This window comes from Apodemus sylvaticus, chromosome 7 (assembly GCF_947179515.1).
Source record: "Apodemus sylvaticus chromosome 7, mApoSyl1.1, whole genome shotgun sequence".
In the NCBI taxonomy this organism is placed as follows: Eukaryota; Metazoa; Chordata; class Mammalia; order Rodentia; family Muridae; genus Apodemus; species Apodemus sylvaticus.
The window spans coordinates 14,600,736-14,615,647 of record NC_067478.1 but is presented as its reverse complement, the minus strand read 5'-3'; the positions used below and the strand labels follow the sequence as shown (position 1 = coordinate 14,615,647).

Sequence of the window (14,912 nt, the reverse complement as noted above, 5' to 3'; positions counted from 1 at the left end):
CTACATCCCCCACTCTCGTTTTAGTTTTTTGTTACCCAGTCCTGCTTCCCATGGAGTTAGGGAAACAATGGTGTCCCCAGAGAGCTACAGTCCTGTGGGTCGAAACCCCTTTGGGGGTTGCACATCAGATACTTATGATTCATAACAGTAGCAAAATTAGTTATAAAGTAGCAATGAAAATAATTTCATGGTTGGGGGTCACCACAGCATAAGGAACCGTATCAAAGGGTTACACATCAGGAAGGCTGAGAGCCTTCAAGCTTAATTGTTAAAAACTTTGGCTTTTTTTTAAGCACTGAAAAATGCTAAGCCAAGGAGAAGCAAGGGCTGCGTTATGAGTTGCGGTTTACCAAGGTCACTGTGTGAGCACACATGCAAGTACATGGGGAAGTCCAAGCTTGGGAACTTTATTCATTGAGGCAGGCAGTGTCCAGCGAACCCAGGCTTCACCTGTCTGGCCAGGCTAGCTGTCCAGCTTGCTCAGGGATCCCTTGTCTCCTCTCAGTTGAGGCAGTTTATCTTTAAACACACCAATAAACGTGGCAACCCAGATATGAAAGGCAAGTGGTTTTTATTTATTTTTTTACAACTATTTCCTTTTACTAATCTCTAAAGAAGTATCCCAGTAGGTAAACAAGCACACATGAACGACAGGCTTTTAAATGCGTTGGTTTAATTCAAAGTGGTACAGAATTCAGAGTACAATGAAGATGGAACAGTAGGCTCTGGTGGGATTCCAGACTCAGTTCACTTTCAATTCACAGCTGAGGTAGGAATTGCTGAATACTAGAGACAAGCTACTGCATTATTCATTCACTTTATTCATTGTTTTGTTTTTTTATACAAAAGTTTATTACAATGTACAACAACAGGCTCCAGGATAGCACTTCATTCTAGCTATTAGGTGGCAAAGATGTTATGACAGGGGATCCAGATGTTGGACAGATTACAGGATAACACTTCATTTTAGCTGTAGTGGCAAAGATGTTATTTATGGCAGGGAATCCAGATGTTTAAATAGGAATGGAAGAGGAGGGTCACCATCACCTCAGATGTGAGGAACAGCTTACTTTTTGCCAGATTTCTTAATTCCACCTGTGGCTGCAAAAATAAAGGTCCAGTTAGGGAAAAATATTGTTATGGCTACAAAGCCTCACAGGGTTCTAGTATTCACTGGCTCTTGTACTGGATGTTTCCATGACACAAACATGCCCGGCTCCTCTATCGCTACCATCTCTTCTAGAAAGGCAGAGCGCGGTTGAGGCAGGGGCAAGGCAGCAGCTGTGTCCTATTCTGCATCCATACCGTGTGTCCTTCAGATCAGCTTAGGAATTCTCCTGCCAAGCAACCTATCTTACAGTCCTGATGTTCGGTGTTCTTCAAGGTTATAGGCTGGTATGTGAGAAGCCTCAAGTCTCAGCTGGTAGTCTGACTTCCTATTTTGTAGTGTTCTATTTTCTTGAAGGCAGAGTCTTATTAAATAAATAGCACAGGTGGGCTTCAAATTCACCTCTTTTTTTTGGTGGGCTTTTTGTTTTGTTTTTTTCTTTCTCCTGTTGTTTTGATTTTCTTGCTTTTTTGTCTGGTTTTGAGACAGGATTTCTGTGTTAACCCTGGATGTCTTAGAACTCAGTCTATAGACTTGGCTGACCTTGAACTCAAGACCTGCCTGCCTTTGTCTCTTCAATGCTGGATTAAAGCTACCACCACTACCTTTCCCTCCCCCCACCTTTTTATTTTTAAAGAAAGAACACAGAAGTTGGTGGATAGGGAGGTGCAGAAGGCCTGGAAGGAGTTGGGGCAGGAGAAAACATGGATGAATATATTGTGTGAAAGGTTTTAGCCAGGTGTAGTGGTGCATGTGATTAATCCCAGCACTAAGGAGACAGAGGCAGGAGGATCTCGGAGTTTTAGACCAGCTAGGTCTACATAGTGAGTTTCAGCACACAGGACTATGTACAGAGGTGGTTCTCAACCTTCCTAATGCTGTGACCCTTTAATGAAGTTCTTCATGTTGTGGTGATTAACTATGAAAATATTAGCGGTGTGCAGCACCACGAGAAGCTCTACCTAGGAAGTTAAACTTCTAGTTGCACACTGTTTTCCCCTTTTCTATTTGATGTGTGTGCATGTGTGGGCCAGAAGCACACGCACTGTTCTCTGTCAGCCATGTTTTGTGAGACAGGGTTATCTCGCTGACCTGGAGCTTTCCTAGGCTAGACTAACTAGTCAGAAAACCACTGGGACCTGCCCGCCTTTGACTCCACAGTGGTGGGATCATAGTTAGACACCACTATGCCTGACTTTTCTTATGTGGGCTATGGGTACCCAACTCAGATCTTCATGCTTAGCAGGCAAATACTTTACTGAATAAACCATCTCTCTAGTCCCTCAATGCAGAGTTTTAAAAATCAATTTTTAATTTTATTTGTATGCATGTTTTACATACATTTATGTTCGTAAACCATGTGCATGCCTGGTCCCTGCGAGGTCAGAAAAGGGTATCAAATTCTCTAAAGCTGGAATTATAGATGGTTGTAAATAACTAGTCCTGGGAACCACGCCTGGGTCCTCTGCAGGATCCACAGCGCTCTTTACTGCTGCGTCATCTCTCCAGTCCTTTTCTTTTTTTCAAATTACATCTAACTTATTGTACGTATGTAAATACCAGTGCACACACATGTGCCACAGTGCATAGGCAGAAACCAGAGGACAACTTTCAGGAATTAAGACAGTCCCTCCATGAAGATCCCAGGGATTCAACTTGGGTCCTCAGGCTCAGAGGCAGGGCTTTTACCCACTGAGCAACCTCCCGGTCCCCTCATAACTGCACATTCTAAACTGCGACATTATAACCCGTCTTAGATTCCTAGAGATTAGTTTATTATGCCTTCATTTTATTCAATTTTAAAAATGCCGATACATCTGGCACTCAGTAGACAGTGAATGGTTGTACAGTCGTCCACACCCAACTTAAAGAGGAGAGGAGGCGCACGCGTTTAATCCTATTTAATCCTAACACCCGGGACACAGAGGCAGCTGGACCGCTGGGTTTGCGGCCAGCCTGGACTACAGAGTGAGTTCCAGGGCACCCAGAGCTACACTACAAAGAGATCCTGTCAAAAAAAGAACGAGGGCACAAAAAACCATGACAAAACAATTTTTTTTTTTTTTTTTTTTGGTTTTTTTCGAGACAGGGTTTCTCTGTGTGGTCCTGGCTGTCCTGGAACTCAGAAATCCGCCTGCCTCTGCCTCCCAAGTGCTGGGATTAAAAGCATGGGCCACCACCGCCTGGCAAAACAATTCTTAATAATCTAGGCAGAGGTGCATCCCAGCATATCGAGGTCAAGGTCACAAAATGAGGAATTATTAGGAGATCTTGTTTAAAAACAAAGAAACCCCAAAATGGATGGAGCTCAGTGAGAAGTAGTGCTAGTTAGATTTCCTTTATCAGACGTTCCTGGGACTATGAGTATTTAGGATTTGGGGGGCATTTGCATATTCATGATATTTCAGAGATGGTACCCAGTTGTGAAGCCAACATTTATTTATGTCACACCCCACTCCCACCCATATGGCTTTAAAGCAACGTAATACAACACTTGCAGTGCCTCTGCATTTGACTGTAACCCATCATCCAAGATAGGAGGAGTTTTCTTCTGGTGTTACGGCTCAGATCTGGGACACTTTGGATTTGCAGATTATAAATGCTCCATCTGTACAGGATTTCACCAAGGTCTGACCTCCTTATACATAATCACAGATTAAAGGTGCCAGATACCTGACCTCATTTTAAAAAGCAATCTCAACAGCTAAAATTTCATTGCTATGTGTATAAACAAATCAAACCCACTGCAATATATAGGTCTTGGAGTGACAGTTCCAATATTGATCTGATAACAGTAACAGGTAGAAACAATCGCTCATTAGAAAATGCAAAACAGTGCTTTTACAATGCACACAAAGCCAGGCTAGTAGCACTGATTCTAATCTCAGCAATCTAGGTGAAGGCAGGAGAATCTAAAGTTCAAGGCCAGCCTCAGAAAGTTTTTATAATAGCGGTAGAGGACTTGTCTAGCAATTAAATAACAACAACAAAGAAAGGGGTTTGAGAGATGGATGGCTCACTCTTCCAGGGGGGCTGGGTTCAATTCCCAGCTCACAGGCATCTTTAACTACAGTCCCAGGACACCTGACCCTCTCCCAGGGCACTGCACACACCCGGTGCACAGATATGCATGCATGAGAAACACCCAGACACTTAAATACAAAAGTTTAAACTTTTCTTAATTTGATATTAAGGCTCCTGGACCTGTGATTCACTCTTAAGAGGCAAAACCGTGGGCAGGGTTATTTTAGCAAGGCACAGAGGGAGCATGGAGCACAGGATCCAGCTCAAGACAGGGTGTTTGCTCTGCACAAATGAGTTTGCTCCCCGACACAGCCACGAAACAAAACAGCACCAGAGCAAAATACACCTTAAGGAGCCTGGACTTTTATCCTTTGGTCTAGATAGCACCCAAAGGTGACTCTGGACTCAGTATCTTTACAGATAATGCGACCAGCAAGTAAAGTCCTGTGTTCTAAGGTTAACAACCTATAAAGGACTACTGTGTTACTAGTTTGGAACCAGAAACTGGACGATACACAGAAACTTGGCTATATGTATTTGTCCGGCCTACATGTTGGTGTTTCCATTTCTGTAGCTTCTCCATGAACTGGAAGCCCAAGACTGTCTGGAGAGGCAGATTTCACTTCTGGCCACGTTTCCACTCCACGTTTCCACTACGAATTGCGCAAAGCCAAGGCAGGGTCTTGACCAGAGTGCACACCAGACCCCGCAGTTCACCAACGCCCCCCCCCCCCAGGGCTGTCCTGCCCACGGATGTCTAAACTCGCTCGATCTTCACTTACCCAGGGGGCCTTTCCCCGCGGCCTTGGCTTTTAGCTCCTCGAGTTTCTTCTGTTCCTCCTTCTGTTTCTGCTTGAAAGCCTTATCTTCCTGCGGAGAGCAGAGCAGGTTCACTCCAGCTCAGTCGCCCACTCCCTCAGCGCCCGCCCGGCCTCCGCTCCCGTCCTCACCTCGTCCATCTCCTTGGCCTGCTTCTTGGGCTGTTTCAGGGGCTTCTTCTTGCCACCTGTGGGCGACACGAGCATGCTCGGCCCATCCCCGCCATCCATCGCCCTCCCGTTGTTCCCCATCCATCTGTCTCCACCCCATCCCCAAATAGCCTTACCTTCCCGGCCCGACATGGCGCCTCCAGCCCCTTCACCAGACCCTGATCCTAAGCCGGAAACCGGGCTTACAGCCTGCGCCTAAGCCTCAACTATGCGTGGCCCCTGATTGGCTGCTAGGCAGGAAGTTGCCTTTACGTATTTTAAAGGATGCACCCTCCAGGGGCGGGTGCTGACCCGTCAAGGGTCAATTGAGTGGCAGACGCGGGGCTTACTGCTGGAGCCTAATAGGCTTAGGCTCTTCAGGTACGGGGCGGAAGGCTCCTTCTGCCGGGGTGGGGTCGATCGGAAACCGCGGGGGTAGGGGAGGGTGTCTGGCTATAAAGCTTGTAATCCGGCCTCGTAAAGAAAGCATTGCAGGTGGAGGGGAGGGTACATGCAAAGTTCATTTCCGGAACAGAGGAAAGCACCGGTGGCTGGCACGAGATAGGATGGGACGGCAGAGGTGGGAGGTGGCCACTATCACCCTGTCCTCAGCTTCAGAAGCCGCGGGGGAAAGTTCGGACTGTATGAAATAATGAGTGCAACTGTTTGCAAATTCTTCCTCCTAGTTCGTCTTTTCGAGTATGTACTCTGGACTGAGAATTGAGGAAAGCTGACATTGTAGCAAGACAAACCTACGGCAAAGCAAATAAGTAAAATATGCATCCAGTGTGGGGAGAAGAAAATAAGCAGAGAAAGTGGCTAAGGAATGTTCCTTCGGTGGGATGTCGATTTTTGCTAGGGTGGTTAGAAAAGACCTCTCCAGGGCCGTTTGAGCAGGACTCGAGGAAGGCCAGGGAGCCAACTGTAAACGGAACAGCTAGGCAGTGCCAAGGCCCTGGGTGGAAGGTGGCCTCGTGTGTCCCAGCCCTTCATATGATTGGAAAGGGTGAGAAACCAGTGCAGCCAGAGGAGTGAGAGTCAGATCCCCGTAAGCTGTGGAGAGGACTTTTGCCTTGAAGGAACTGCGGTACTGTTCTGTTGCAGGGGTTGACATGGAGTTCTGTGTTTGAAAGATCCCTGGCTGCTCTGTTGTTAGTTGACCTCAGAGCTGGAACAGAGAAGCAAGGTGACCTATCAGGAGATGAGGTAGTCCAGTCATGGTGGACATCGAGACCACTTTGTATCCCTGACAGAGATAGAGAGGGAGGACTCCTAGGTTTAGAAAGTCAGCGGGATTTTGCTAATAGGTTGGATTTGAGATATCGAAAAAAGAGGGATTAGGATGATGTGAGGTTGTCAGCCTAGCATTTGTACCTGGTTTACCATTACCCACAGTGGCGGGAAAGACAGATTACTATTAGGTTTCCAGCAGTCATACAGCTTGAAGAATTAGATAATATAAAATCCAGAAGAGAAGCTTTGGCTGAAGAAGTGACCGAGGTGTGTGTGTGTGTGTGTGTGTGTGTGTGTGTTTGCATGAATGAATGTGTGCATTAGGGATTGAACCCAGGGTCTAGGCAAGTGCTGTATAATTGAACTATATGCCCAATTTTTTTGGAAAAAACTAATTATGAGAGTTTGTGAATGTATGTGTGTTGAGAGAGAGAGACAGAGACAGAGACAGAGAGACAGAGAGAGACCCAGAGGCCAGAGCCATCAGGTACCCCAGATCTGGAGTTACAGGCAGTTCTGAGTTGCCTAGTGTGAATAAGTGATAGGAGCCAAACTAATTCCTATGCCCTCTCAGCCTCTGAACCATCTCTCCGGCCCCGTTATTATTTTTTTAATAACAGGTTTACTGATACAAAGCTTACTATATAACTTAGCTATTTAATTTGTACAATTCAGTGATTCTAATACATCAAAGATTATACAAAGATTACTACAACCAATTATAGAAGCATTTCCTGCCACTCTTTCTGGGTCTGAAATAGACTCACTCACTCTGGAGATTGGGCTAGCCTGGGACTTATGGAAGTCTTCCTGCCCAGCCTACCAAGTGTGGGGATTGAAGGATTGAGCACCATGTTGAGTAGGCTGAGTCCTTTCACTGTCTTCCCTGATGCTGGGGATCAAGCCCAGGGCTCCCCGATATTGCCCCACTTACCTACGTCCCGAGCCCCGTGGGGTTTGTTTGTTTTGTTAATATATTTTTAACTTTTATGCATGTCTGTGTGCCTGCTTGTCCGTCCGTGTACCATATGCATGTGGGAGCCAGAAGAGGGAGCTGGATCCTCTAGAGCTGGGGTTGTGATGTATTTCCTGGGAACTAAACCCTGGACCTCTGAAAGCAGTAATTGCCCTTAACCACTGGGTCATCTCTCCAGCCCCCAAAACCAGGTTTTTGAGTTTGTTTGTTTGTTTGTTTGTTTGTTTTTTGTTTGTTTTGAGATGGTGGCCTACTGTATAGGCCTGGTTAGCCCAGAACTCACAGAGATCTACCTGCTTCTGCCTTCTGAGTACTTGGGTTAAAGGCATGTGCCACCATACCCAACTATAAAGTAAATTATTTTAAAATATTTTCTATTTTGTTTTATTGATTAATTGATGAGTTTTTGAGACAGGGTCTTACTATGTAGCTTTGGCTGAACTGAACTTAGGATGTAGACCAGGCTGGCCTTGAACTCACAGAGATCCACCTCCCTCTGCTTCCTGTGTGCAGGGATTAAAGGCATGCACCCCTACAGCCAGTCCTTATATTTTATTTCAATTACATGTGCCTTTGTGTGTCTGTGGAGGAACGCAAACATAAATGCAGATGCCCATGGAGGCCAGAAGGGGGCGGTAATGCGCTGTAACTGGAGTTATAGGTGCTACAGGCGCCAGGCTGCACACTGGGGACCATACTTGGTTACCCCCCAAGAGCCGATGCTCTCTCCACCTCGAAGCCGTCTCAGCCCCCTCTAGCCTTTTCAGTCCAGAAGACCACATGGGAGAGGAGAATGAGCACTGCATCTCAGGCTGCAAAGGTGGCTGGATGAGGAGTCTCATCAAGTACTGAGCGGTGTCTGAGAGTGCGTGCTGCTCTTCCTAAGAAGCTTGCTTTTATTTATTTATTTTTAAATCTTTAAGATAAAGAAAGCTGGGCATGGTGGCATAAGTCTTTAATCCCAGCATTTGGGGTGCAGAGGCAGTCAGAGCTCTGAGTCCAAAGCTAACCTGGTCTACAAAGTAAGTTTCACGATAGCCAGCTAGGGTTACATGGAGAAAGAAACCCTGTCTTGAAAAACAAAAAACAGGGATGGTGAGATGGCTCAGCGGGTAAGAGCATCGACTGCTCTTCTAAAGGTCCTGAGTTCAAATCCCAGCAGCCACATGGTGGCTCAGAACCATCCGTGATGAGATCTGATGTCCTCTTCTGGAGTGTCTGAAGACAGCTACAGTGTACTTGCATATAATAATAAATAAATCTTTAAAAAAAAAAGAGAGAAACTGTCTCAACAACAACAAAAAAAGAAAAACAAAAAATAATAGGGAGGTTTCCAAGGGGAGACCTGGAAGGGGGAAAACATTTGAAATGTAGATAAAGAAACTATCCAATTAAAAAAAAAGAAAGAAAGAAAACAAGCAAACAATTTTTTTTCTTTTAAAAAATCAAGAGACAAAGTGAGAACTAGAGATGTGGAGTACAATCTCATGGGCGTGACCCCCCTCCCTAGTATGACAATAAAGGGCTGGGGCTGGGGGATACTGGCAGCTGAGAAAGTGTGCCAGGAAGAACGACTGCCATCCCGTGTGGAAAAGCAGGGTAGGAGGCAGCTGTCTGCTGACAGAGAGAACCAATGTTAGAAAACAAGATCCCGGACAGAGGCTCCCGCTTCACACGGCTTCTGTCTGTCCATCTAGCCTTTCCCTCTCGGTCCATCCGCGTTACCTCCCAGCTGCATTGAGCGCCGTGCAGGCGTTAGGTGACTTCAAGAGCTCCAGGGTTCTCCCTCTGCCAGCGTCCTTCTGTGTACGGAGGCCATTCACATTGAGAGACAAGCCAGGGCGTGGCATGGTGTGGTGTGGCGTGGCAGGGTTTCTGGGGGTGATGGTGGTGGTGCAGAGGCCAAAAGGAGGGAGCAGATGAGGGAGACAAGTTGGGAATTCCCGACACTTCTCTGTGACGTCTGCTATCTCCAAGTGCAAGTGCCTGTTCTTGCTAGGCAGTTGTATCTGATGCAGAAGGTGGGAAAGGTGGCAAGGAAGGGGGTGGCAAGGAAGGCCTTATCGGAAGGGCCATGTGAGCAGACGAAGAGAGGCCACAGATTTGTGGAGGAAGACCGGTGTACTTGGAGGTGGCAGGGCACAGAATCGTACAGGACATGCTTAGAGTATCAGGGCGTTGGAACAGAGTATGGCTATGGGAAAAGGGGGGGGGGGAGCGCCGGGAGCACCTGATCTTTCTGGTTTCTGCTGGATCTCTATGCCAGGAACTCTAGCCTGTGCTCTAACTCCTGCATTAACCTGCCCTCGGGCTGCTCTGTGGGAAACAAGCTGTAGGTCTCATCTCTGCCAGGTGTAGGTGATGTTCCGGGGAATCGAGAGCAGACGGTAGAGGACAAGCCAGGAACTGGGCTGAGAAGGCTGGAGGAAGTTGAGAGGAAGCAGTGACTCCTGGAAGAGACAGTGTCCTGGAGAGGTCAGGGTCGGCTGAGTCACAGGAATTCTGGGGCTTCCGGAATAGGATCAAAAGAGAGGGGAAGCAGCTGGGGCCGTGGGGTACAGAGCCTGTCTGCAGCTGTGGCCGTGGGGTACAGAGCCTGTCTGCAGCTGGGGCCGTGGGGTACAGAGCTGTCTGCAGCTGGGGTCGTGGGGTACAGAGCTGTCTGCAGCTGGGGTTGTGGGGTACAGAGCCTGTCTGGAGTGTGTTAGGTTCCATCCCTAACATCTGTCTCTCAGGAGGGAGGTGCGAGGCAGTGGAAAATGGCCAGCTCATTTCCGCCAGGTGTCGCTGGAAGGAGAGTGGGCATCGTGCTTGGCCTTGATGAAAGGTATACTTGCAGAGCTGTCGAGGGACTGTAGAAACTCGTGTTCTGTGGGCCCTGGTACGGGGGCTTGGGTGTGAATGGTGTGTGCTGTCTTATATATGGGCCTCAGCTTTACGAATGGGACTTGAATTCGGGTGGAGCACCAGCTTGGAACCAGGGTCATCAAGATCCTCCCCCCTCGCCCCCCCCCCCAGCCCTCAGCTGGAGCCCACTTTGACCAGAGGGCGTGTCCTTGTCTATCCAGCTTTGTTTTCCAAAAGAGCAAGAGTGTTCCAGTGATGAGGGGGAGCCTGGGATGCCTGGAGTAAACCTGCGCATGCGGGAGCCCCTCACACCTGCGTCTACATCATATCCTTCTCATGTGAGCCAGTTAATCTGTATATAAAGAAACTCAGAATTATCCTGCCATCTCCTGGTTACCACCTGTGGGAAGTTTCATGCCTTGAAACTAAGGAAAGAAATCCCAACAATGGTTTGAGGAAGCCCTTTTGTATGTTCCCCAGGCCCTTCCTTCTCTCTTTCCCCGCTCCCGCTGCTTTCTCTTCTTGGCCGCCAGGTGTCGCCCTGATCAGTGTCTTGGACAGAATGCCGCTCACTGGCTTGACCAGAGAAAGTTGCCAGGGTTTTCTGGGATTCTGGGTAACTTGGCCCTTCCTCAGGATTCTGAGCCCCTTCTGTTCTTGGGCCGGGCAGTGCCCAACTCTGGGTACTTCTTGTCCTGTGCAGGTCAGAGGAAGCTGGTGTTGTTTAGCAGAGCTGAAAGGGGGCAGAGGCTGGGGCGGAGGAGGGAAATGTGAGACAGGGACTTGGAGGTCTGAAAAGTCGGGCAGAGAGCAGAGGGTGGTGTGACCTGAACCTCAGAAAAGCCGTCTGCAGTGTGGAGGACAGGTGTCTTCCTCCCCTAGAGTGGTCCTTTCAGAGGAGAGCTACTGGCAGCCTCAGGGAGCCTGGGTTAGGATCTTACAGGAGTGACTCTGGAAGTTAGCTTTCCCTCACTCAGCCTTAGTTCCCTCATTTCCATGGAGTTGTGTGTGTGTGTGTGTGTGTTTGCAGTAGTGGGGTTTGAACCTATGACCATAGGCAAGTGCTCTGACACTGAGCTATGCTCCCAGGCTCTTATAAACGTTTTTACTTCTTGTTGTCATAGCTATTTTGTCGTTGTTTAAGACAAGGTCTCACTCTATAGTCCTGAGTAGACTGCAACTTTCCAGTATATATATATATATACTGCTATTCTTGTTCAGTGCTCCTGCACAAGCCTCCCAAGAGGTGGACATTACAAGCCTGTCCCACCAGCCCATGGGGCCTCTGTGACTCTTTTTGTCCTCGTGGGCAACTCAGGTTTGAGGATTTTCTCTGGCATTAGCAGAAAAAGGAAACACCAAGATTTTCCTCTAGGTCCTGTCAGAGAGACCTAGGAGATGCTGTGTATGCCGTTAGGGCAGCTGGCGTACAGCATCATAGGAGGAAAGAGAAGGCATGACACCCTGATGGGCTTTCCCACAAGTGTTCCCCTGTTCCCAAAACCATGGGAAGCCCTGGCCTTCCTCTTGCTACAGGGACAGAAATTAGTCTGTTTAGCTTAGGCTTTGAGACCTGACCTGTGTTAGCCTTTCTCAGTCAGGAGCTAATCTGTCTGGTATCCTCCTCACAGCTCCTGCGATGATGGGGTGCAGCCCTGTGTTCGCAATGCAACACGTGGTGGGTGTGCCCCATATACTGGTGCGGAGAACCTTCCTTGGAACGGACCTCCTCACGACAAGGACTCTGTGCAGTCCAGGTCCCAGCCAGCCTAGAGAGAAGCGACCGGAAACTGCAGCTCTAGGGCTGTTTCACCGCCTCCTAGAATTGGGAAGGACACTGAGCCACAGCGTTCAGCATCAAGCAGCCTCTACTGCCAAGGCTTGGTGGGACAGATATGAAGAGTTCGTGGGACTCAATGAAGTTCGAGAGGCCCAGGGAAATGTGACGGAGGTGAGGCGGGAGCCAGGGTGGCTGGCTTTGCCTTCAGATTTGGGGAGATACGGCTTGGGCTCCTAACAAAATACTTCCCAGCTACATGTGTGAAGGCAGCTGGGAAACTGTGGACACGTTTGTGTTTTTTGTCTGAGATAGGGTCTTCCGCACTCCAGGCTGGCCTTGGAATCTCTGTGTAGCCAAACTCCTGTCTACCTCCTAAGTGCTGGGGTTATTGGTGTGTGCCACCATAACTAGCCTTTTTCTTTTTTTCTCCTGAGAGTGTTTTGTCCTAAAGTCCAGACTTGCCTGAAGTTTAGAATATCTTCTAGTCTGGCTCTGAACTTGTGATCATCTTGCCTCAGTGCTGAGATTACAGGCATGGGTCACCACACCCAGCTCAGACTTGCCCTTCAAACACCATTGGTAGAACTATTTGCCTCTGTCTCACCTGGAGATCTGGATCTGTTCTGGAGCGAAGGTCCCTGTAATTATACCCTCTGCTCTCTGTGAAAATACTCAGGTGCTGAAAATGGCTAATGACTCCCCTGTGTGCTAGGCAGCAAGATTGTCTTTTGTGGACGGTTTTGCCTTGAGGTGCTAAGGCAAAGGGCACTGCGAAACATCATCCTGGGAGGTGGATCGTGGTTTTCAAGTCTTTGGTGGCTGCAGGAATGCACTGTGCCGCCTGTCTGCACTCAGTTACGGAACAGCGCAGCAAGGCAGGAGAAGAGCAGGCAGGCCTTGGCTGGGGCTTGGGGCACAAGGTTGTCTCTTCTCCTTGGAGAATATTTGTATCTGTGAGTTTGGCTGAGTTGAAATTTCCAGGGCTGTAAGCTAGAGGCCGAAGCAATGACTTGATGCTAGAATTGTGGGCCTCAGTAATACACTGGGCTCCTCGTGTTGTTTCCCATCAGACAGGAGTTGACTGGATGTAGTGGATGAAGATTGTGTCACTGTTTGCTCTGCGAGTTTCTCAGGAGCATGTTATTTCTGCTTGAATGAATAAATCCAGTGCTTCATGTGGGCGTGGCCACACGTCGAGCATGCCAGAGTGAGCTGGGATTAGCGTTCAAGTTTCTGCCTTCCACGGTGACCCACCAGTGACCCCTGCTCAGCTGCTGCCTCGTGTTAGCTGTGGAACTGACTGAGTGGGGTCGGTCAGAAGACACTGACCGCTCTGACGTTCTCTCCGCAGGCGGAGAAAGTGTTCATGGTGGCGCGTGGTCTCGTCCGAGAGGCTCGGCAGGGTCTGGAAGCTCAGCAGAGTAAGCTGAAGGAGGTGAGGGACCGCCTGGACCGTGTCTCCAGGGAGGACAACCAGTACCTGGAACTGGCTACTCTGGAGCACAGGATGCTACAGGTGGGCCCCTCAGGAAGCAGCCTACCCTCCCCCCACCTGCATAGGCCCCTAGCGTGGCAGGGCATGGAGGGGTAACCTCGACTGTTGACTCTGTCTTGGAGGAGGTAAACCTGAAGATTCTATGGAGGTCTTAGGTCCAGGCTTCCAGAGCCTGACTGCCTGCTCTTTCCTGCGTACGGGGCTGAAGAGAGCAGCAAAGCCCTGTCTGACACCCACACTATGGAGGAGAGGACGGGTATTGGCTCACGGAATACTAGACACTTAGTTTCCTATTGACGTGCTCTGCATGACTGCCCAGAGGGAAGATCATGTGGCTACCTCTCACACCTGCACTGCTCTGCTCCTGCACTGACAGGCATATTCTTCCGCCTTCATTCATGCAGCAGGTGTTTGTAGAGCCGGTGGCAGGGGAGTGGCCCCTGCCCCCGTGACTGTAGTCCCAAGGCTCCTTGCCACTGTCTGATACCACTTTGTTCCCACAGGAAGAGAAAAGGCTCCGGATAGCATATCTGCGTGCAGAAGACTCCGAGCGAGAGAAGTTCTCTCTGTTCTCTGCAGCCGTGAGGGAGAGTCACGAGAAAGAACGTACGAGGGCTGAGAGGACCAAGAACTGGTCCCTCATTGGGTCAGTTCTAGGAGCGCTGATAGGTGTGGCTGGTTCCACCTATGTTAACCGAGTCCGGCTACAGGAGCTGAAGGCCTTACTCCTGGAGGCACAGAAAGGGCCTGTGAGTCTCCAGGAGGCCATCCGTGAACAGGCTTCTAGCTATTCCCTCCAACAGAAAGACATCCAGGACCTTATGATGGATCTGAAGGGCCTGGTGCACGTTGGGCAGGGCCAGGGCTCCGGGTCACCAACAGGTCCTTCTTCTACCGGAGGAAAAGACACAGATGGCCTTTCAGCCACCTTGAAAGAACAGCTCAGTCTTTCCCAGCAGGTCTGTTCCTGCCTAGAGGGTTTACGAGAGCAGCTTGATGGCCTGGAAAAGACTTGCAGCCAAATGGCTGGGGCGGTTCAGCTTGCAAAGGCTCCGGCACATCCAGGCGTGGTGGGGCCAGTGGATGGGGCCCTGCCCAGCTCCTTGCTGGAACATGGGAGTGTGATCTTGGCCCTGTCAGAGATGGAGCAGAGGCTAGAAGCCCAGGCTAACAGGAATACTATCTCTAGCACACTGGTCACCTGTGTGACATTTATGGCTGCATTGCCTGTGCTCTACATGCTGTTCAAGACCAGTTAGCCCTGGGGTCCCTCTTCAGAGGGGCTGGAGGGCGAATGGAGCTTTTGTTGGTGATATAATGAGTCTTGAGGTACACACAACCTCAGCCTGACTCTGAATATCATCTGATGGGCTCACCAACAGGTATATTTTATTTTGTAGGTAATACCTATTTACATTAATTATCGAAACTTTGTGCAAATGCCCAATTAAAATATCTAAGAAGTTGTATTATTTAAAAGA

The 14,912-nt window shown here is 48.9% G+C and overlaps 1 protein-coding gene and 1 long non-coding RNA gene across 5 annotated transcripts in view; one reads left to right on the top strand and one right to left on the bottom strand.

Annotated features, from left to right (window-relative positions):
• Positions 1-14,912, top strand: part of Ccdc51 (coiled-coil domain containing 51) — a 17,180-nt gene extending 2,268 nt beyond the window's left edge. For 2 of the 4 annotated variants that reach the window (XM_052187202.1, XM_052187201.1), the window contains exons 2-4: positions 11,788-12,107; positions 13,288-13,452; positions 13,935-14,912. In XM_052187202.1, the coding sequence (XP_052043162.1) occupies positions 11,788-12,107; positions 13,288-13,452; positions 13,935-14,690 (1,241 nt within the window). In that variant the 3' untranslated portion in view covers positions 14,691-14,912. Of the gene's footprint in view, positions 1-5,382; positions 5,482-10,114; positions 10,137-11,787; positions 12,108-13,287; positions 13,453-13,934 lie in introns of those variants that run through there. The other 2 variants (XM_052187205.1, XM_052187203.1) reach the window with 2 other exon arrangements.
• Positions 657-5,350, bottom strand: LOC127688510 (uncharacterized). Its single transcript, XR_007978713.1, has 4 exons — positions 5,238-5,350; positions 5,083-5,138; positions 4,915-5,002; positions 657-1,101 (listed from the first exon to the last, which is right to left on the bottom strand). It is a non-coding gene; the product is annotated as an uncharacterized LOC127688510 (long non-coding RNA).